Source organism: Protopterus annectens, chromosome 1.part1 (assembly GCF_019279795.1).
Source record: "Protopterus annectens isolate FY-2018-M chromosome 1.part1, PAN1.0, whole genome shotgun sequence".
Classification (NCBI taxonomy): Eukaryota; Metazoa; Chordata; order Ceratodontiformes; family Protopteridae; genus Protopterus; species Protopterus annectens.
This window is the reverse complement of record NC_056726.1, coordinates 781,138,352-781,162,092: the sequence shown is the minus strand read 5'-3', so window position 1 is coordinate 781,162,092 and position 23,741 is coordinate 781,138,352. Positions and strand designations below refer to the sequence as shown.

At 38.3% G+C, this 23,741-nt stretch overlaps 1 protein-coding gene across 2 annotated transcripts in view; it reads right to left on the bottom strand.

Moving 5' to 3' along the window:
• The window catches only part of NOL6 (nucleolar protein 6), a 1,772,660-nt gene that overhangs the window by 973,784 nt on the left and 775,135 nt on the right, over positions 1-23,741 (bottom strand). For both annotated transcript variants that reach the window (XM_044078098.1, XM_044078107.1), the window contains exon 14: positions 2,563-2,711. In XM_044078098.1, coding sequence (XP_043934033.1) covers positions 2,563-2,711 — 149 coding nt within the window. The remainder of the gene's footprint in view (positions 1-2,562; positions 2,712-23,741) is intronic.

Genomic DNA, 23,741 nt, shown 5'->3' with positions numbered 1-23,741 from the left:
TCATACTAATTGTACATTTTTTTTTAAAAAGCCCTCCGTATCATCTTTTATATAGCTTCACAATTTAGTCAAATACACCCAGTATTGATTGTAAATAGAGGGAGATGTGTTCTGTCACCCATCCCCTTCCTGAAATAATAGATCTCATAGGGGGTTCTTTCAAATTTTTTATGGACTTTAGGCAAGCCATATAATGTGGGCATTACAGGTGATGATGGTACAGTTAAATAATTAAACAACTCAGTGGAAATATCTCCATTTACCTGTAATTCATAAATTACCATGTTAACTGTCGCTATATGCTTCTTCACATCTGTCGGCTGTAACATAACAAAAGTATTCTCATGTAACAAAAATTCATTCATTCTCCTATTATAATCATCTTCTTCTTAAGCCTAGCCATGCAGCCCAAACCTCTGACAAGTTCTGGTACCCTTGGTAAGTGTAAACAAGGGCCTGGGAGATGAACCACTTACAGCTGCCTGTGTCCATTAGAGACATAGGTATCAAACCATGGATACATTTCCTGTTCCCCATCCAATTGTCCACGTTACACTTGAATTGGGTTAGGGGAACTCTCTGCTTTCATATGGATGGGGAGCCTGTTACTGAGAAGGGGTAGTCTCTGGTAAACATACCTGTCTCTCCAGCAGGTCCTATACCACAAGCAAGGTTTAAGTCTTTAGAATGGGTAATTCCGATGGCCTTCAAGGAAAAGGCAAAAGTAGGGCAAGCAAGAAAACTAGGAGATAAAGCCATGTGGGAGGAGGGGGTAGACAAGGCTGTGCCTCTCATTGACTGGTGCTTTCAGAGGGTTAATTGGAACTGTAAGGCATCATACATCCTACCTGCAGATTTCCTGGTAAACAGCTTCCTGACATTTCCCTGTTTTTGGTGCAGTTGCGTTCAGAAGCCATTTGTTGGAGGTTAAAACCTTCTGGTGTGCTACATAAAGACCCACTACAGAGTAAAGTATTCTTTTTAAATCATGTGAGATGCCCACAACAATAAATGAGTAGTCTTCCCCTACACAGAAAAGGCCCTGAAGGTGATAGTGGTGGCCCAACACAGTGGAATACATACAAGTTGGTTTATAAAATCCATTGAACATGGAGAAACAGACAAATTCAGGTTTTGTAAAACAGATTTGGAAGCTGTCGCACACCTTGTTGCTGGGTGTGATGCATTAATGGCAGAAGCCCTGTAGACTGAAATGCATAACAATGTGGCAAGATTGCTGCATTGGGGATTGTGCAAACATTATAGATATGAAGTAACTGAGAAGCATTTGAAATATTAGCCACAAAGCATTACAATGATGACGTTTATATCACTTGGGATCACCCATTACCAACAGTTCAAAAAGTAGATGCGAGAAAAACAGATATAGTAGTCTAGGAAAAGAAGACAAAAGTAGCACTGATCACTGAAATTGCTACACCCAGTGACTAGTGTCTTGTGTAGAGAGAGAGAGAGACAAAATCATAAAATACCAGGATTTGCAGGCAGAAATGAGGGCAATGTGGAATAAGGATACCCAGATGGTTCCAATAGTAGTAGGAGCAATGGGTTTCATAAAAAAAAGAATTTACAGGTGTATTTAGATACGTTACCAATACATGTAATTCATACAAACTGCAGGATGAGTCCATTCTGGGCACACTGCAGGTGCTGTGAAAAGTACTTTTGGCTAACATCACAGACTGAAATACTAATTTCATGAACTTTAATCACACTTTGACTTAGGAATGGGATCCATTCCCATCATGGTAATGGAAACCCAAATGTCTTGGAGAAATTAAAAAAAAAACTGATAATCCTTTGACCATAAGCATGCTCTTTGGTTATCTTGTTGGAGAAGGTCATCAGATTTGGAAAAATCTCCCAAGCTATCAAAAATCAAAAAGGCTGAAGGCAGCAATCACTAATGAAATACAGCACAATACATAGCTAACAGGAAAAAACAGAAAATAAAGTTCAATAAGGGTACCTATTACTCTGGAATTTACCTGCATAAGATCAACCAATAGACAAGCTGACCTCAGCAATGTCACAAAAACAAGAATTAAAGACAATAAGGGTTGCTTACCCTTTTCTACCACATATCTCACCTCAGCATAGGAAGCAAATCAGCCCCACTCTAGGGATGTCTGAAGTTCTGCCATCTGGGCAAGATGGGTAGGTATCTGTGGTTAATTCCAAGTCAAGCTGACATCTATAATGAGCAGCTGAAAAATCTTATAAACTATTCGCATTTTTATTTTTACAAATGAACCAAGTTAAACATCTTTATCTTTTGTTACCTAATAAAACTGGCAACTGTATACCTAACAGTTTCATTTTCAGTCATCACACAAGTAAATACAAACTTGGTATACACCACTAACTTAAGAGCAAAATTACATTAACAGTTTGTCTACAACTGATAGTTTACAACAGTCACGAAGTGAATGAATGTGTGTGTGTGTGTGTGTGTGTGTGTGTGTGTGTGTGTGTGCGCGTGAGAGAAAGAGTGCTTAGTTTACTCTACTACCTTTCCCTAGTAACGCCTAAAATACTTACAGTTCCAAGAGATACTGAATAATTTGTTCTTGGATGAGTCGCTTTTCACACATTGTTTCTGCTTGCCAAACTACTGCCTCACATATAGCACCATCCTGGAATCGACGAAGCTCTGATTTCTGCCCCCAGAATGTTCTGAATTCCACAGCCTGTAAAATGAGGAAAATATTTTAAAATTCATCTTTAAAATGGGGTTGTGTGTATTATTAAGAAACTACAAGACTAGAATGTTATGTTTTTTATATAATATCCATGCCCCCATCCCTAACCCTACACCTTAAAAAAATTCCTGTTAAGACTACCACTATACAAAACAAACACACACACATACAACTACCTATACACTTCACATACTAAAGGTATGCCCTTACTTTACCCTAACACACAAACACATCCACCCCTTCCCAGACCCCATTTACCTGCTCTGACAAATCATACCTTGGAGGTTTTGAACGTTCGATAAGCTTTACCACCCCTTGCGTTTACTGAGAAAATGTATGTTTGATAAAACGCATGGAATCCAATGTAATTTATGCAGTTTAATTTGGTAGACTAAGTCAAGTTCAACTGCTGCAGTTTAACTAGCTATTATAACAAGTTCTGATTAGGAATAAAACAATGGAAGAGGAAGTGATAACAGAGGAGATATATACATAAAATGGTTACAGTGTGAGTGCAGATTTACCTGTAAGTGAAGACACTGAGGAAACGCACAGCAACAGGTGACTGTTATGGAGGATAAGAAATTGCAGGAATAATATGAGATTGTATGGAGGGCTAGAGGAAAAGAAAGCTATAAATTGTGTTGAGTTTGGTAAAGCTAAGCTGGCATTTTGGACTGAATTTTCTAAGAAAACACATGAGACAGTGACAGCTTACCAAATGTAGCTGAACAGACGACTAAGAAAGCCACAGTGATTATGCAGTTTGTTACAACATATGAAATGAAAAAGTACAATTTGTGCAGTTTGTTATAACATATGACATGAACAAGTACTATGCAAGCCATGGCAGCCAGTAGCATCCAGTTTACACAGATCACATTTTGCACTGACTGCCTGGCTACAGAGACCGCACTTTGGTTATCAAAGAATGTCACAAATGTGCACTACAAAACATCCTTTCCTGCGGCGCTCAAGATGTTTTTCCCAAAAGCTATGCAGATGTTTACAGACTGTCAAAGGGCATCGGAATAGATAAGAGGTTTGGCTCATACACTATGTGAGACTAAGGATCAAAATGTGACATCATCAATGACACCAGTTTTGGTAAAGAAGATGAGTATGACATCCAGAGTTACAGTTTTTATTTGGGAACCAGTGCTGGGAAGACCAAATGCTCTTCATAAAAATTCATTAACTAGTTAATTAGCCAGATGTTTATTTGAAGTTAAAGGTTGCTTTGTCTGTAACAGGATTTTTTTCTCAAAATAGTTGTGGATTACTGCAATATGAACTTTATTTTTCATTTGGTCAATAAGACTTTTCTTACATATTACCGAGATTTCACACATTCAAGAGGAAACTAATTAGGCCACTGACCTTGAACCACAAGTTTGTATAAAGATTATACATTTCTAGAGACTGCTAAGTTTATCAAAGCCTGCAAATGTTAACTGAATAGTTCTAATCATAAATGTGTATTTACATTTTAGTGCCCCATGGCCTAAGATGTGGCTGAAAAGGATCTCAGGACCATTTCACTTAAACAAAAAAGCAACCGTAGTTTATGGCGTAGGGGTTATCCTGAAGAAAGAGTATGCTAAGTGTGTTTTGGAGGTGAAAAGAGTGTCAGATAGAGTGATGTTTATGAAGCTGGAAATTGATGGTGTAATGATGAATGTTGTTAGTGCATATGCTCCACAAGTTGGGTGTGCGATTGATGAGAAAGAAAAATTCTGGAGTGAGTTGGATGACGTGGTGATGACTGTACCCAAGGGTACGAAACAAATTGGCAGCGTGAAGAGCAGTCCAGTAGTTATACAAGTTTACAAGTTTATTGAATTCCAAAGGTAAGCGCTTTCGGCTGTGACACCAGCCTTCCTCAGACCAAGGGTGAGAGACTGGTGATTGGAGCAGATATCAATGGGCATGTTGGTGAAGGGAACAGAGGTGATGAGGAAGTGATGGGTAGGTATGGTGTTAAGCAAAGGAATGCAGAAGGTCAGATTGTAGTCGATTTTGCGAAAAGGATGGACATGGCTGTGGTGAATACGTATTTTAACAAGAGGGAGGAGCATAGGGTGACATACAAAAGTGGAGGAAGATGCACACAGGTGGATTATATCTTATGTAGAAGGGCCAATCTGAAGGAGATTGGAGACTGTAAAGTGGTGGCAGGGGAAAGTGTAGTTAGGCAACATATGGTGGTTTGTAGGATGACATTGGTGATCAAGAAGAGGAGGATGAGTGTGAGGGCCGCCAGTTTGGGGAGGAAGTGAAAACCCGCTGACAGTGGACTGTCATCCAGATTGGGTAGGTGTGTTGTGCCCTAAGCCCCAAGCTTCTTTACTAGCTGTTTGAGATGGGCTTACAGTGCCAGGGTCAGGCGTTTCTGTGCAGGCAGAAATACCCCCCCCCCCACAGTAAACTTAAGCCTGCTTGACAGACTGCCATGCTTATTGTCTTTCATTCTTTGCTGCTACACCACCTTTCCTCCACAAAGTGGCAAGATGGACTAGTTAAGATTCAGAAATGGCAGTTTAGCCACAGTTTCTGACTTTGTGAGTGAGTTTAGTGGCCAAAAAGTGTGGTCTTGTCCAAAGACCCTTTTTGATCTCTATTCAGGAGTGAAAGAAACATTAAGACAGAAATGCAGTAGAAGTATGAGGTATATAGATTGTAATACAATATTCAGAGAAGTGATATTTGATGTTAAATTAGCTGAAAAGCTCACTTAGAATAGTTATAGATGTTCTTCATGTTTCACTGTTGCAGTCATCACACTTGGGTTATCTGCCTGCAGGTAGCCCTCAGTCGGCCCAAATACCAGAGTCTTGTTATTTCTGCGTGGCGGATGAGGTCACCTCTTCCATGACATCAGGGTATAAAACATGCAGCCGGCGCCATTACATCAGCTTTTCTTGCCGTCGGGAGCCGAAGCAGAAGCAGTCTGCAAGGGCGGTTGGCTACCTGAAATTTTTGCTTTTCGAGTTTCAAACCTTTAATCTTCTAAAGCTAAGTACCCTATTGGGGGATCCTTTTTTCTTGCTCTAACCGATGTCAGAAAAAGTTAACAATTGTCTTGCCTGTGGAAAGCAAATACCTCCGAGATTTTCATTCTTACTGCTTCACCTGTTTAGGCCCAGACCATGACATCCCTCACTGTCGGTTTTGTGCCTTGTTCAATGCTCGAACTATTCATCATCGGAAGGTTGGACACTAAGCAGGAAGAAAAGGACCTGTACTGATTGGCTAGACAGAGGGACCGAGCTAGTAAAGATATGCAGCAGGTAAGGGTGATAAAGGATAATGAGGGAAATGTACTCACAAGCAAGGAGAGTATGTTGAGCAGATGGAAAGAGTACTTTGAGGGGCTGATGAATGAAGAGAATGAGAGGGAGAGAAGGTTGGATGATGTGCGGATAGTGAATCATGAAGTGCAGTGGATTAGCAAGGAGGAAGTAAGGATAGCTATGAAGAGGATGAAGAATGGAAAGGCTGTTGGTCCAGATGACATACCTGTGGAAGCATGGAGGTGTTTAAGTGAAATGGCAGTGGAGTTTTTAACTAGATTGTTTAATGAAATCTGGGAAAGTGAGAGATGCCTGAGGAATGGAGAAAAAGTGTTTTGGTACAGAGTTTTAAGAATAAGGGTGATGTGCAGAGCTGTAGTAACTACAGAGGGATTAAATTGATCAGTCACAGCATGAAGTTATGGGAAAGAGTAGTGGAAGCTAGGTTAACAAGGGAAGTGATGATTAGTGATCAGCAGTATGGTTTCATGCCAGGAAAGAGCACTACAGATGCGATGTTTGCTCTGAGAGTGTTGATGGAGAAGTACAGAGAAGGTCAGAAGGAGTTGCACTGTGTCTTTGTGGACTTAGAGAAAGCATATGACAGGGAACCTAGAGAGGAGTTGTGGTATTGTATGAGGAAGTCGGGAATGTCACAGAAGTATGTAAGAGTGGTACAGGATATGTACGAGGGTAGTGTGACAGTGGTGAGGTCTGTGGTGGGAGTGACAGATGCGTTTAAGGTGGAGGTGGGATTGCATCAAGGATCAGCTCTCAGCCCTTTCTTATTTGCAATGGTGATGGATAGGTTGACAGACGAGATCAGACAGGAGTCCCCATGGACTATGATGTTTGCAGATGACATTGTGATCTGTAGTGAGAGTAGGGAACAGGTGGATGAGACTCTGGAGAGGTGGGGATATGCTCTAGAGAGAAGAGAAATGAAGGTGAGCAGGACTAAGACAGAATACGTGTGTGTGAATGAGAGAGAGGATAGAGGAATGGTGAGGATGCAGGGAGTAGAGGTCACAAAGGTGAATGAGTTTAAGTACTTGGGATCAACAGTTCAGAGTAATGGTGAGTGTGGAAGAGAGGTGAAGAAGAGAGTACAGGCAGGATGGAGTGGGTGGAAGAGAGTGCCAGGAGTGATTTGTGACAGACGAGTACCAGTAAGAGTGAAAGGGAAGGTCTACAAGAGGGTAGTGAGACCAGCTATGTTATATGGGTGTGAGACAGTGGAATTGACAAAAAGGCAGGAGTCAGAGCTTGACGTGGCAGAGTTGAAGATGTTAAGATTTGCAACCAGTCACTCAATGTAGGAACGCTACGGCTAACGTCTAAGCAACGTAATTATAGATTTTTTAGAAATGTAGTTCATTATTGTTGTTATCCATTTTCACATTTATACATTTTAACATTTGTTATAGCACCATCTTCTGGATGAATTGTGAATGATGTGCATTGGTATTTAAACACTAGCGTAACAGTTTTTAAATGTTTCATATATATTATATATGTTTATTTGTTATTAAATATATATAGATTTTATAGATGTAGATAGCTTGAGATTAGGAATCATTATATTTAGTATTAATGCTTTGTAAAAGGATAATGCTTTACTGATGATAGTTTGATTGTTTTTAAAATTGATTAATTGTTTTATTAATGTCATTGGTTGGCTATATAATGGACTGTGCTAACTTGTTCTTTGTACAGTCTGAGGAAGCCCTTGTGGGTGAAAGCGCTAACTGAACTGAATAAAGAACGTTCCTATGCTATACTTTTGAATCGTTGGATTACTTATTTGTTTTTGGTAGAATTACGTTGCTTAGACGTTAGCCGTAGCGTTCCTACATTGAGTGACTGGTTGCTTTTTACATTTATATCAGGAACGCTGCTTCTCCCGAGGATTATCTTTGCTATTTTATGTTAAGATTTGCACTGGGTATGACAAGGATGGACAGGATTAGGAATAAGTATATTAGAGGGTCAGCCCAGGTTGGAAGGTTTGGAGACAAAGCCAGACAGGCAAGATTACGTTGGTTTGGACATGTGCTGAGGAGGGATGCAGAGTATATTGGGAACAAGATGCTAAGGATGAAGCTGCCAGGTAACAGGAAAAGAGGAAGGCCTAAGATAAGGTTTACGGACGTGGTGAGACAGGACATGCAGGTAGCTGGTGTGACAGAGCAAGATGCAGAGGACAGGAAGAAATAGACAGTTGACCGGCTGTGGCGACCCCTAACGGGAGCAGCTGAAAGAAGAAGAAGTAGTTTATTATTAAAATAAATACTACATTAAACATTTCCATGCAGTAAAAACATTTACATTACAGGAGCTTACAGTGTTTAGAATTAATACTGCATCTTCTTAACACACACCTATACTTCTGTAGATCACATTCCTAAAGATCTTAACACTATATCAAGGTAATTACTGAAGTACACTCTTACCTTCCTAATCAATACCTCTAATTACCTCTCTCATTTTTATATCAACCTTTCTTTCAGTCTGTACTATACAGCATTAAACAAAGGAATAAGTACAGTGAAAAGCATACAATGCATCATCAGTTTTACAAGTAAACACCATCAATTTATTACTTTTTCCTTTGGTCACAATAAGCATTTTCTACTGTGCAAAATATGTCTCCTAAATTCTACTAAATTCAAAGCAGAACAATAACCTGAAAAAAATGACCAAAAAACGCACAGAAAAGACTGTTGTGTGGTAGTATCAACAACAAAATCCTCTAGATACAAAAAGAGAAAGCTGCAGCCCATACAAAGCAACAATGTGCTGTGTCCTAATCCTTAAGGGAACAGACGCTGGGGACAAAGATGTTGAGTTATCTCTTAAAGATCCTGAGTCAAACCTGAGCTATGTTCAGTTTTAGCACTGTATAGGAATAAGGATATTAAGCTAGTTAAAAAGTTACAAAGAAAGCTTACCAGGGTAATAAATAGAACAGAGGACAAGATGTTATAACAGCTAAATCTTTTCTTACTTAAAGACAGGGTGAAAAGTGAAACATTACAGGGGTGCACAAGACAATGGGGCAGTATGATCAACAGAAAAGTTTGTGGAGGTCTTTTCCCTGGGCAGCCACTGAAAATGGGGTATTATCCTAATCAGACCTTCTCAGCAAACAAATGTCAAATAAATAAAATAAGACATCAGAGAGGGGCATGCCTACCAGGATTAAGGGTGCAAAGTTCAACCTAAACACTAGAAAGCACTTTTCACAGAAAGTATACTGGACAACTAGAACAGACCATGGACTCCAAGGCTACAGTGTCCTTCAAGAAGGCCTAGGGTGGGTTATGAACTGCAAGGGACACAGATGGGGCAAACAGAAATACTCTAACAGCATTCAATTATCTATGAATAGATTCCTCTGACAGGTCCTGTGGGTGGGTTATTCTCTCCACTAATCAAAATTTGTCTTCTTTTTTCTGGAATTTCCATGCTCAGGGACTGAAGGATCTATGATGAAGTCACTCAGGGCATGAAACACTGCCTATAAAGTGCATACACTCCCTCCAGTTCTTCCTCTTACCACCCGCACGCACCCTCCTGCAAATTAAGACTGACAAAGTGTGTCAGCCCTACTGCTAACACGATGCAGGTATAGATCTTTATTTACTTTATTTTATTTAACAACTGCAAACTAGGTAAGTGGGCTGGTCTGAGGACCCTTTTTTGTTAGACAATATAAACTGCCTAAGACAATACAGTCAAAAATAGCATGAAAAGGAAAGTTATGCAACTGTATATGTACATAAATATAAAAGCAATTGTGTCAAGAACAGAAAATATACGAATGTAGTGAAAGTAGGGAACAGGTGGAGGAGACTCTGGAGAGGTGGAGATATGCTCTACAGAGAAGAGGAATGAAGGTCAGCAGGACTAAGACAGAATATATGTGTGTGAATGAGCGGGAGGATAGAGGAATGGTGAGGATGCAGGGAGTAGAGGTGGCAAAGGTGGATGAGTTTAAATACTTGGGATCAACAGTTCAGAGTAATGGTGAATGCGGAAGAGAGGTGAAGAAGAGAGTACAGGCAGGATCGAGTGGGTGGAGAAGAGTGTCAGGAGTGATTTGTGACACACGAGTACCAGTAAGAGTGAAAGGGAAAGTCTTCAAGAGGGTAGTGAGACCAGCTATGTTATATGGCTTGGAGACAGTGGAATTGACAAAAAGGCAGGAGTCAGAGCTGGACGTGGCAGAGGTAAAGATGTTAAGATTTGCATTGGGCATGATGAGGGTGGACAGGATTAGGAAGAAGTATATTAGAGGGTCGGCCCAGGTTGGAAGGTTTGGAGACAAAGCCAGAGAGGCAAGATTACTTTGGTTTAGACATGTGCTGAGGAGGGTTGTAGAGTATATTGGGAAAAAGATGCTAAGGAAGAAGCTGCCAGGTAACAGGAAGAGAGGAAGGCCTAAGATAAGGTTTATGGATGTGGTGTGAGAGGACATGCAGATGGTTGGTGTGACAGAGCAATATGCAGAGGACAGGAAGAAATGGAAACAGATGATCTGCTGTGGAGACCCCTAAAGGGAGCAGCCAAAAGAAGAAGATGACACGTGAAAAATTAGAACTTTTTTCAACACCTTTATTACACAATCACTTAAAATATACACACACATACATTAATAGAAAACAAACCAGTAAAGCATCCTGGAGAAATAAGAGGGCAATGAGCATTTCCTTTGTCAAAAATCTGCTGGTGAATCAGATGAGTATTCCACTACAACAGATCAAAATTTACAGAGCACACCAAGTCTTTTTGCCCCAGTTCTTGACAATCTGCATACCTCGCCCCATTCTGGTTCACACAGCCCCTTTTAACTTGAAAGAACAAATCATTTCAATGCTACAGTCCCCAGTAAAGTTTGACAGACCTGATGAAAACAGATTTTCTCAATGCAAGTTTACTCTCCTGAAAGTCACAAAAACGGGTGTTTTTGCTCCTGCATTTAAACTGTCTCACCAGAACCACGGGCATTTTAATACATTTCAGAAAGTGGGCAGCACGTGAAAGCTATACTCTAATGGAGAACACACATTCTCCAACAATAAATTAAAGTACAAGGAAAACCCTGGAACACGTTCACAATTTCGCAGCAGCAAATTAAGCAGTTGGGAAGCACAGAGAAAAAAGTCCCCCTATTGTTTTTACTAATTAAAAGCGAATATTTAGCGAGAGTAAACTAAACAGAACAAAACTGACAAAAGTAAAAGAGAAGAAAAAGAAAAGAAAAAGAAAGTAAATGCAATAGCAGTTACAACAAGCTGCTTCTTTTTTTTACCCCTCACAATCAGTGGCACTTAAAAAGCTGTGTTTAGTGAGCTTGGGAAAATAAGACTAATGCAGTTAACTGCATTAGAAGGATGTGTGCGCGAAACAGAGAAAGACTGTGTGTGTGTGTGTGTGTGTGTGTGTGTGTGTGTGTGTGTAGATATACATACATATCCATCCATCTACAATCCCTTGTTCCCATTTTTACACATGGTGACAGGGTCTCACTTCAATAGTGAAAATCATCTAGAGCCAGGGGTCACACACACACACACACACACACACACACACACACACACACACATATATATGGATTCACTTTATATCCTCGAAATACTGAACTATTGAAATTCAGTATTTGAAAGCTATAAAGTTGAATTTTTGAAACCACGAAAACTCAGAACCACGAAATTCAAAATCTCGCACACTGGAGATTTTGAATTTGGTGCTTCTGCTGCACACACACACACACACACACACACACACACACACACAAGCTCTCTCCAAGGTCGCACTACACAAACCAGCACACAAGCTACATTCTCCTCGCACATACACATCACAGCAACAAAACACACTGACACACACTGCAGCCCCACCCAAAATCCTTACACACACACTTACCTGAATCTATAACCATAGCAAAACCTCAGAAGCGCGAAATTCAAAACCGCCGGTATTCAAGGTTTTGAATTTTGCACTTCTGAGTTTTCTCTGTTCTCAGGATTCCACTTTATGGGCTCGAAATACTGAATTTCGATATTTCAGTATTTCGAGCTGATAAAGTGAATCCATATATATATATATATATATATATATAAATACATATATATATATACATATATATATATATATATATATATATATATACATACATATATATATATATATATATATATATATATATGTATATACACACACACACACACACACACACACACACACACACACACACAAAGCATGCTTAAATAATCTATATTTTTGGATGTTTAATATGTCCTCCAAATGAAATTACAAATACTACCGTAGCTATGAAACATTAGACAAATAAAATCTTTATAAGGAAAGTTAAAAAGAAAAATGCATTTACTAAAAATAAAACAAATGCAAAGAAATGTAATAGATGTCCTAATTTTTAAGCTCAATAATGCCCCCCAGAGTGGTGATAAAAAAGGAATAACAGATACCTTTGGCATCAGGCCTCATAACAACCCTGGGCAGTGCTGGTTTCTAATTTATGTTCATTTGTTACATTTATACTTCAACTGCTTTAAGTCACCTGTTAAAACAGTTTAGCTGTGTTGTGTAGCCTGGAAGCTGGCCATTAGTTTGTCTTCGAAAGATCAACAGTGAAAAATCTACTTTGCTTCAACACCCTTTGGAATGAAATTAGTTTAAGAAATGATCCTGTGTTTGCCCTCTGGACAAACTGGTCAGCCTACCTGCCTATCCTCAGCATGTAAATCACATGTAGGCAGCTCATCTGAGTAATTTTATTTTTTTTTCTTTTATTCTTTGTATTAACTTAGTTTCGAGTCCAATATTTCAGCAATTTAAGAAAATGAGTTTTGCTGAGGGAGCTGCGGGAGAAGTTGCTCTCTAGGTGACTAAAGTGAGATTGCAACAGCCACATAAGGGATCAGCAGCCCCTGAGCTGAAGAAGCTGTTTTACTGAAAAAAAGGAAACTGTCAATTGATGCTAAACTTTCTTCGCTGCTTTTGATGAGCATATTTTCTCTGGGTAACTGGAATTGTTGTGGTCTCTTTTGGCTTTTCTCGGTTAGGGGTCGCCACAGCGGAACTCCGGTCCGCTGATTGGCAGTTGATTTTTACTTGCCGAGTTGCCAGCCCTGACACACAACCTTCAATGAAGGTACGCCCATTCACGCATGTCTCCACGCAGAAGACTCTCTAGCTGAGAACTGAACCAGACAGCGTCTTACTGTGAGGCGACAACGCTACGAAGCCTTTTATAAATGTGAGATATTTCTTATTGCTTTTGGTCTGTATTATGCCTTCTAATTTATGTGTAATGGTTTTCCTGGTGCTACTTACATTTCACTGTTTGTTCACATGCATGCTCATTATTTCTTTTACCTCTCTGGGATGTGCATATTTCCCTTTGCCTGTCTCCACCTAGGAAGCTTCACAGCAGTTTACTACTTGTAAATAGTTTATATAACCAACAATCTTATTGTATAGGATTTTTTTCTGAGTTGTATGTTACCATTTACTCATTCTTTTTTATATTTTTGATTCTGAGGATTTTTAAGTTACAAGATCAATGTACTGTAGCTCAGCTATTTGCAATCTTCATGGGGAGAGTCTAGAGATTTCAGTTTTACACCTAGAAATTTGGGGGTTTAATACTAGTTTTTAGAATCCTTACATGTGAAGTCTACTCCTAAATGGTCCATGGTGATTGTCTCTCTAATGTTTTGGAATATTAATAGCTTTGTTACCCCAATTAAGAGCTTCAGGATTTATGCTTCTGCAAAATATATTTCTCTTAAATTTTATACCTTACCTGAGACTGAACTTTTGAAAGTTTCAGCAAGAAGTTATGAATTAGGTGGATTTTTCCTTTACAGTGAGAGCTGGAGCAGAGGTGGGGCTATACTAATGAAGAAAGATATACCCTCTGACCTTTTGGAAAGAGCATCTGATAAATTAGATCGATATACTGGTAATTAAGGGTTTGCTAGAGGACAGGGCAGTTACTCTTATTTTGCTGTAGGCTCCCCTCCAGGTATATCACTACCAAAAATGAGGGTGATGTTGAGTGAACAGATTTTCTTCCAGGAACGGATTATTCAATGGTGTGGGGACTGGAGTAGAGTGTTTACTGGTAATGAAGTACAGAGGGGTCATAGGGCATTTTTGTCCTGGCATTAGGAAAGTCTGAAGACTCCTAGTCTAAATACATAGGGCTCGGGATACTGTTCTATTGTTAGGTCGGATAGTTCAAGGCTACACTTAACTTCTCCCACATTTTCAATCCTAGATCAACAAGATTATCATAAAAGAATATAGACACTTAGTTATGGAAGTTAGTGCCCTTCCTATCATTGTATTTGACCACACCTTTTTATTTTTTAAACAGGAAGTTAATTTTGAGACTTGGCAAAGACAATGGAAAGTGAATCTTTATTTTTGTAAGGATGAAATTTTTTGGTATGACCACAACTGTTTGATAAGAATGCTTTGCAGCAGACAAGAGTTGATGGTCTGGTCCTTCAGCTGGGATCAATTAAAACTTACCCTAGGCAATTTTGCTAGGTAATTTGAGTGGCCTAAAATAGAAGGATTTTTGCCAAACTTTAAAGAAAAAGAAGAAAGAAAAAAAAAAATCTATTTGCAGCTCAGAGGCACCCCTGTGCTACAAGAAAAATTAAGGGTCGCCAAGAGTGACATGGAACAGCTTCCTAACAGGAAGGTGGAGGCAGCCAATAAAGCTTTAAAAATTACATACTTTGAATCAGGTTTCCTACAGCCTAAATCTTAAGACAGGAATGAAATTGGGAAAGGTGAGGGGATTCAAGACAATGATTCTCAAAGTGGAAGAGGAGAGGGGAGTTATGATACAACTGTACATTGCTCAACATGCTGATTAGAGCACTCCTAGTGTGAAAACCACAATTGTGAAAAAAGCCACTAAAGCTGTCAAACTACATAAAATTCAGTTAGTGGTTTGCAATTAAAAATAACATAAAATAAGAAATGTGGAGAAAATAACAGAAAATCATCCACGAAAAGAGAAGTAGCTGGAAAAAAAATATTGTAGTTGTCCAGCAAAAAGCAGTTCACATTTAAATATTGATGCAGGAAATGACTTCCAGTAATTAAGAGGAAAATTTAAATTAAATGCACAAACATGCTTAAAGTAAGAGAAACAGTGAAGAACATACAGTCATATGGCAAAAATCATAGTCTAAAATTAAGAAAATGCTGACTGAGCACGAAGTTCCTCAAAAAGAACAGTTTCAAAAACTGCAGATTAAGAAGACAGAGAAAGCAGAGAAACCTTGTATTTTCTACTACACCACATAAACTCAAATAACAGACTGTATTCATTTTATGAAAGTACAAATAAGCAACTAGACTGGTAATGACATTGTGTATGCTCCAAACCTGGCCATGAAAAAGAAGTCAAGAGCTATATTAGAAAAGATGCAATTATACTAACAAAAAGAGTTGCTCTTGACAAAATTGTGGAAAAAAGAAAAAGGATTAAAAACTGGAAACAACATAGGAGGTTTAAGACAAGGCAGGAACTAAGCAATTTATGTGATACTGGACTGTCGGTTATCACAAAATAAAACATAGGTAATATATAAAGTATGTACATGGGGAAAAATGTTAATATGGTTTTCTTATCTATTAATTTTTGTGTGCCTATGTCATATGGGACAATTTAATGAAAGTGTTTAAAAATGGAGTTGGTTACTTGTAGAAAATGAACATTCACTGTACACCAGGCAAAATAGAAGTAAGTTTATCAGCAATCAGGGAACGTCAAGAGCCAAGTGCGAGATTTAAGCTGCTGTATTCAGCTTTCGTCTTAATATTTTATTTTTTTTCCATGGAGGATGAAAGACATTTTTGATACAGAACAGGTTAAGGAGTAAATAAAGTTTAGGCAACAGAGTGAACCAATAGACAGAAGGGGACTCTGCTTATCATTATTCAGACAATAACAAAGTCCATAGACAGACTGCCAGTGAAACCTTTTCCACTGTATCAAAGGAAATGCTTAACAGGAAAAAAGTGCAGGAGCTGACTAAAAGAACCAGGAGTGCTTTGAAATTTAACAAGCGACTGGTGTTAGGAAATGGGGAAGAACAGGAAGAAGACAAGCACTATTGTGAAATCAGTGCATAAACAGAGAAATTGTAAATCATTAATCAAACATGGAAAATGTGGCTTTGCAAGACACAGTAGCTGAGAAAGACTGGAATTTAGTTGACTGCATTAAAACTGGTGGATGAACTGTAAAGCAAATATCCTATTTCATGTCATTAATGTTTACAACACTGAAAGGATTACAGAAGTAACAAAGTAAAATCATTTTTTTATATAATTTAATTATATAAATTGTATGTTACATTGTAGAGGAGTTTTGTACAATGTGTAGCTGTGAGGTATTTTAATTGTGAAGTAGAGATTATTATTACTGACTGCTGTACATGCTAAAGATATTAAAGCAAGACGGCGTGTTTTTCTTAGCTGTAATGCATCCAGGCTTTCCACTGTAACTAGGTAAAAAAGGCCAGAAAGAAAGAAATTACAAATTTTGTTTGTGACATAAATAGGACATGTTGGGGAGACCGATATGTTTCTTGCATAATTCCCATTCTCTGAAACAAGCTCCCTCATCCATGTGAAGCAGAGTTCCTCCTAATCCTTTTTTAAGCACAACTTGGACCAATGAATGGGTAATCATAACTCCTGGTCTGGCTGCTAGGCCTGTAATGGACAGAGGTAGTCAGTAAATCACCACCTATAGAAATCAAATTTGTGTGTCACATTTGGGTTGCATGGCTAGGCTTACAAGGGCTTTATAGTGGGTGCTGGCCTAGTATACACCTATGAACCTATCAACTACAATGTTCTGATATTGGGCGCTGCTACGGTGGGGGATGTAAAAAAGTAGTAATCACATTATACGTAGAATTAAGATGACAATCTTCCATTTTTACAGGGCTGCAAATGACCCCTTAAGGATATAACAATGTTTCACCTACATGGCTTCCGAATGTCCATGACTTTTTTGCTTTTTAAGTCTTTATGGGTACATTCAAGCCAATAAAACTAAACCTAACTGGCTACAGAAAGGTTAGTTATGACCTTTTCAATGACCTCATCAGTACAGCATGGATTGTTTGTCTATACTTCAGAAACACAGATTAAAAGCAAGACTGATGTCCGTAAATACAATGGTGCCTGCAAACTATCCAAATAACATCCAATACAGGAGTAAAAAGGTTACACAAACAAATTGTTCTGTAATATTTATGGACATTAGGTGGGGATGCTAGCGGGCACCCTAATATTTATGAGCTTCATGTCCGACTTTAAGCTCTGCATTATTAACATATAGTCAATCAATTTACATTGTACTGATGAGGTCAATAAAAAGGAAAATTTATGCATGCCTACAGCTAGTGGGGTATGGCTTTATTGGCCTGAACGTACCCATAAAGACTTAAAAAGTAAAAAGTCAAGGGCACTCAGTAACCGTGTAGCTGGATTCACTGTTATGTCCTTAAGGTGTCATCTCCATGTATCCCATGGGTCTCCACTACAGGAGGTATAAGGTATTACACATTGAAAATTCTACATTGGCTGGGTCTTTCTTGCAGGTTTTACTGAAGGTGTTAGTTTGCATGACCTCTATATCTTTTGGCTTGTTTTTACAGGGCTGGATATTTAGATTAATGTCCTTGGTTTAAGTTAGACTATTTTAAAGCAAATAGGTTTAAAAATAAGACAAAATGAAGAAAGGCATTGAAAATGGTAATGTTCTTGTATTAGGGGTGTAGCCAGAGATTTACATTTTGAACTCAAACCTAAAGTTGTTTCCCTCACTACCCACCTATCACTTTAAAAATGTACTCAACCCTCAAAATTCTACCCCCTAAATATAGGAAGAGGCATGTTATTTTCAACTGTTACCATTTATATCCATATAAATCTAGTTTTAGAGGTGCATTCCTTTTGCACAATAATTATTTGTATAACTCTATACTGTAGATATTCAATTACACAGTTCTAAACATTCTGTGCTTTTTGAGTACTGATATTTCCAAGGGATGCTCAGAAGTACACTGAGTATGCCTAGCTACATCCTTGTTTTGTGCTTACAAAGTCATTAGCTATATTCCATTAACAAGTGTACTCAGTAAGAGACAAAAAGTCTACATGTGAAACCAACTAACCACAATTCTGAACAGAATGTTCTGGGAGAAATTTACAAAAATTCTACCATGCATCTGCAAGGTAACTAGCTGTTTTTTTTCTAATTACCAACTGCTTTTACTTGGAGATGTGCTATCTGCAGGTGCAAGCAATTAATCATGAGGCCTCTGAACACACACTGCAGAGAGAAATGTACAGAGGTACAATGTAATTAACATTTAAAGGTACATTGGTAAGTAGTTCAGTGAAAAATAAATGAAGTTTGAAACCACGTGTAGTAAATAATATAGATAATTAGCTGCCTCCCCAGCAGCCTTCATATTTTAATATGTTTAATGTAACAGTGTACATTTTTATTTCTGTAAATGTAGTGACTGCACTTTTTCTCTACATTAAAAGTTAGTGTTTACTGAAAGCATTAAAGCTGATTTTTACATCTGGGTGGGAAACTTAGATAAGAAAAGAACAGATAGCAACCCTTGTATGTGGGAACACACTTGTAACGTGCTTTAGCATGTGCAACTTTAACTTTACAATATGTAATGCTTAAGGGTGTGGTCACTGAATTGGGGGCAACTCCTCCTATCTAGAAGTGTAAAACAATTTTTGACAATGTACACAGCTGTATGTGTTTGTTGTAAGTTAAATGAGAATGGGGGCTTCTGAAAATCTATTCAAGTCCTGAAAATGTGACATAACTTCAAATGGAAATAAAAATAATCAATTGCACAAGAGATCAGCCTGCCAAACATTAGTACTTGCATACAAGCCAAAAGTCAGAAATACACATTAAGAAGAACAGCCATGCATAACAGGTGAGAGCAATAGTTTTTTTACCGCAATGACTACTCTGTCCAATAGGGTTCCTATTAGATGGCCGAAGACGCATTCTATCGAATGCATCTTGTTCAAACTTAAAACAACAAAAAGGCAAAATAGCAAAGTGGCTTTTAGCAAATTCTTTCCCAGGGAAAATTTGCTTGGCCGCTTCCGTTACTTTGACATTTTTGGCACTGTAGTGCAATCTCGGAGTTGGTATATTTAAGTAGGGAGGGTGTGGGGGGCACAGACACATATGTATTCTTTCAATTTTTTTTTTTGGAACAGCGATTTTTTTTTTCCCTTGGAAAAAAATCGCTGTTCTGAGCTTTCGAGATTGTAAGCTTTCGCTTACATGGGGTCGATTATTCATCGTTCGCTTTTTTAAGCATTCGATGATACAATATAGACCCCTGTCCAAATGATCACTGAACATAAACATACTTACCAGTATAGACAAAAAGCAAACAGTAATGAATTATATTAAGAAATGTAAGATGAAATAGCAATGTTGCAGGAGACTCATTTGGACAGAAATGAGAATCTAAATTTGCCAAAGAAAGGATTTCAGGGTGGACATTTAGCAGAATATTAGGGAGAAAGGAAAATGTGGTAATAACACTGACTGAGGGTCTCCATTAGTAGCGCAAGAGGGGGGAAAACACAATGATTTGTGGTAGTAAGGGGTTATTAGCAGAGGAAGAGGATTACACAGGCATGAATCTAAATTCCTCCTAAAACTGCTACTACAGAGCTTAACAGAATTTTGGGAGAAATAATCAGCTTTCAGCATGGAATGTTATCTGTTCGTGGGGACTGGAACCTGATTTGTAACAATGTGATGCATCATGGGGACACAGAAGAGAAAATATAATAAAAGTGGGTAGATTTCTGAAGAACATATGTGAAAATATTTGGTATGGGAGATTTGAATTCAGTAGCAAAATCCTGGACATTATTAACATATTATTCCCCAAAATACAATAACTGGGCTAGTCTGGACAGAAATCCCTCACAGGAGTACATACAATTCATTGAAGGCCTTGACACACATTAAATAAATATTTCAGATCAGGCTCTGATAAAAACTAAGAAAAAGATGCAGGGTAATGAAGTAAAAATGAAACACTGGGACACTCAGGTAAATAGGAAAGTAAGAAATAAGTAGTACAGATGATTTGAGAAATGTTAGGAAAGACAGAAATTTCTTTGGAAGGGATAGCAAGTTGGTGAGATAAAATGAAAATGCAGTTTAAAAAAGTAACAGTAATTACTTAGAGGGGATGACAAAGGTTAGTATTGCAGAATGAGAGAAATCTCACAGAACAATAATAAGAGCTACTGTAGAGTGCTAAAGGGAAAATAAGAGAGCATTGTGAAAATATATAGGAGTTTAGAACGTGGTAAAGCAGTTATTTTTTGATATCTCCAGAGCAAAAAAAAAACTTTCTGCACAGTGACTTTAGCAACAGAAAGCATAAAGGGTTATCTTAAGGACAAGGAAAACAACCAGAGTTCCTACAGAGGCATTAAAGATGTTAAGGATTTTTTTACAAAAATTTGTATAAAGTTGAACAATGTGCAAATTAAGAAAAGGCACACCAAAATACTTACGAAAGACTTACGCCAATGAAGACGCATCAACAACTAATCGCTATGACAGGAAAACACAACATCAATTATGACGTATAACCTTTCAACATGGAAGACTCAAAGAACAAGCCCTACTTATGTGGTAATTTGAAAGTTGTGAGGGAAGTAAGTGATAAAGATCTGGAAGGATTTGTTTAGCAGTGTTTTAAAAGGGAAGTACCATCATCTTGGAAGAAAGTTGCTGTGGCTGTATTACCCAAATATGGTAAAGACCCATCAGACACAGCCTTATACAGACACATTTCAATTTTAAACCACGGTTATAAAATGTTTCTGTCTATCCTACCTGAGAGACTGGCAAAGGTGTTACCGCATTTGACAGATACCGATCAGTGTGGCATTGCAGAATGGAGGCAAACATTTGAAAAACATTAACAGAACAATGATAATCCAGAGGAAGCAGAACATAACTATTGATGGTGGTTGTTAATGCAAAGAAAGCATTCAACAGAATGAGATGGGATTTTATCAGTAAGGCATTGCTAGCATTTGCATTTCCTGACAGAACACTTGGGTCAACTATAATGACATATGAAAGGCCAGAGGCAAGAATAAAGGTGGGGGAAGGTCCCTCTACAAATTTGCTTTAGATTTATAGCCATTAATAAAGAAAATAAGGGACTCACAAATTCAAAGATGTAAATAGTATTGCAATCAAAAAATGTCCAGAAAAGGGTATTTAGATGTTGAACATTTTGAGACCGTTTCAAGTCTTTTTAGGAAATAAAATCAATAAAGGCAAAACAAAAGTAACACACACAGCTTTGGTGCTGGAGGATATGAAGACTGTGGGTTCTATTCACACACCAGGTACTTAAATTAATTTTTCCAATACTGACACTGCAGGGCAGCATAAAAGGAGTGCTGAACTACTGTCTGCGCCATCCTTCAGATAAGATGGATAAACTGGGGTCTCAACTGCCTCTATTGTTGGTAGCACAGATGAACGTAAAATATGCTGCAATATTTACTGAAAAGAGAGTAGAAGAAGTTCCCCAGCGCCCTGGTCAAATTTCTCCTTGACAGTATGAAAATTATCCTGGGTCTCCCCTGAAAAGAGGGCACTTGCCTAGTGGAACTAATGCAGTCAACAAACAGCAAATAAATACATTGGTTCAGCAATACCCATATTTACAAGATAAGACCAAGTACTTAAGTGTATTGATTAAAAATGATTCTGTTATGGCAGCTAGGGATATACAGGAACAGATGAAACAAAACAATACAAAAACTCAAACTGAAAGTTCTTTAATAAGGCAATGTATTGTAAGACGCACAGTGAAAATGTTTTAGTCCCTTAAGTTTTATATACAGGTCAGTCATATTTTTATTAACCAGAGGAGAAGCTGTGGATAAAAATAAAGAGTTGAAGAATCTTATTTGGGAGGGGAAGAGGGTAGAGTTAAACTAGGATAAGTCGATCCTTCCCATACAACTAGGTGGTTTAGGATTACCTGATTTGAAGAGATACTTTAGGGCTACACAGTTGAGGCTCATATACGTAACACAAGCAGAATGTTATAAATCAAGGTGAAAAGAGGATGATGATGATGATGGAATGGTGTGGCGAGAGTTCAAGAAATAAAGAGAAAGAGTTTACGTGCAAGTCCTTAAGGAGAGTAACTATGCATAATATTATATTCCTACAGTGTCAGATTGTTTTTTTGAGAACTAAGTCAACAGAGGAATGAAGAAAGAAGATTTTGCCAAAAGGGATGACTGCAAATAGGAATACAGGAAATAGGCAAAAGGGGGCTAGAATTTACTGGAGAAAACTTGCAAAGGGCCCAATGTACTGGTAGTAAATAACTAGAGTGGAACGGTAACAGAGTAGGATGAGGCCAAGCAGAAGTCTGGACTGCAGGTTAGAGACTGCTTTTTCTAGCAGGGACTGTTATCTGAGTGCAGGCAATGAGAAAGGGATAGGAGAGTGCAACAGAAAGACCAGGTTTGGCAGAGTTTTTAAATGAAGCGAGAACAGATGCCGATATTAAAAGATTGATAATTAGCCGGCATAAAATAATGCACTATAACTAAATCAAAAAACAGGATGATAAAACTTTGAGGAGAGAGAACAGAAATACACTTTACAAATGAAGAATGGGAGAACATCTGTATGTATCCCAAGTATGCAACATCATCCAGAAGGTTTAGAATTTTTACTTGGAAGTGTCTGCACAGCTATTTTTATACTCCAAGCAGACTTCAGAAAGATTTTCCTCAGGTGGATAGCAAATGCTGAAGATGTGAAGGGAAGGGGGGGTAGTGTAGAGAGAGCGCTGCCACATTTTAAAACTCCTCAAATACAGTACTTTGTCAGAAATGTTGGGGGTGCAAATGACTGTAGTTAAGGAAACTCTTCTTTTGAGCTTGGACTTGAATTGTCTAGACATAAGCTTTAAGTTTAATGGTACTGGTGGCCAAAAAAACCCTTCTTAGAAAATGGAAATCAGAATATAAAAAAAACAATAGAAGAAATACTAAATAATGTTGTTCTCCTTTCGGCTTTTCCCGGTTAGGGGTCACCACACCGGAATGCCGGTCCGCTAATGATTGGCAGTTGATTTTTACGGTGCAGAGGTGCCAGCTCGACGCCCACGCAAGTCTTTCGAACGCCACTCGACCGCGGGGAGGACATGCAGACTCCACACAAAAGGCGCTTCAGCAGAGAATCGAACAGGAGAACCTCTTGCTGTGAGGCGACAACGCTACCGCTGAATAATGTAAAGGAGATAAAAACGTAAGGTGGGTTCTTTAGAAAACAGGAGGAGCACATTACACAGAAACAAAATCTGTGGGAACAATACATGCAGAATAATTTTCAGAAGGTGGTGTGAGATTTAAGGGAAGGCAAAAATTGAGCAATTTATGCCATGCTGAAGTGAATGATAATTGTTAAAATGAAAACATCTATGCACACTGCATAAAAATAAGGATAACGCCACTCTGATTTGTTTTATTTTCAATTCTGGTATATGTATTTATGTCATTATGTAAATTACAATTTAATACAGATTTTAAAAAAATAGAA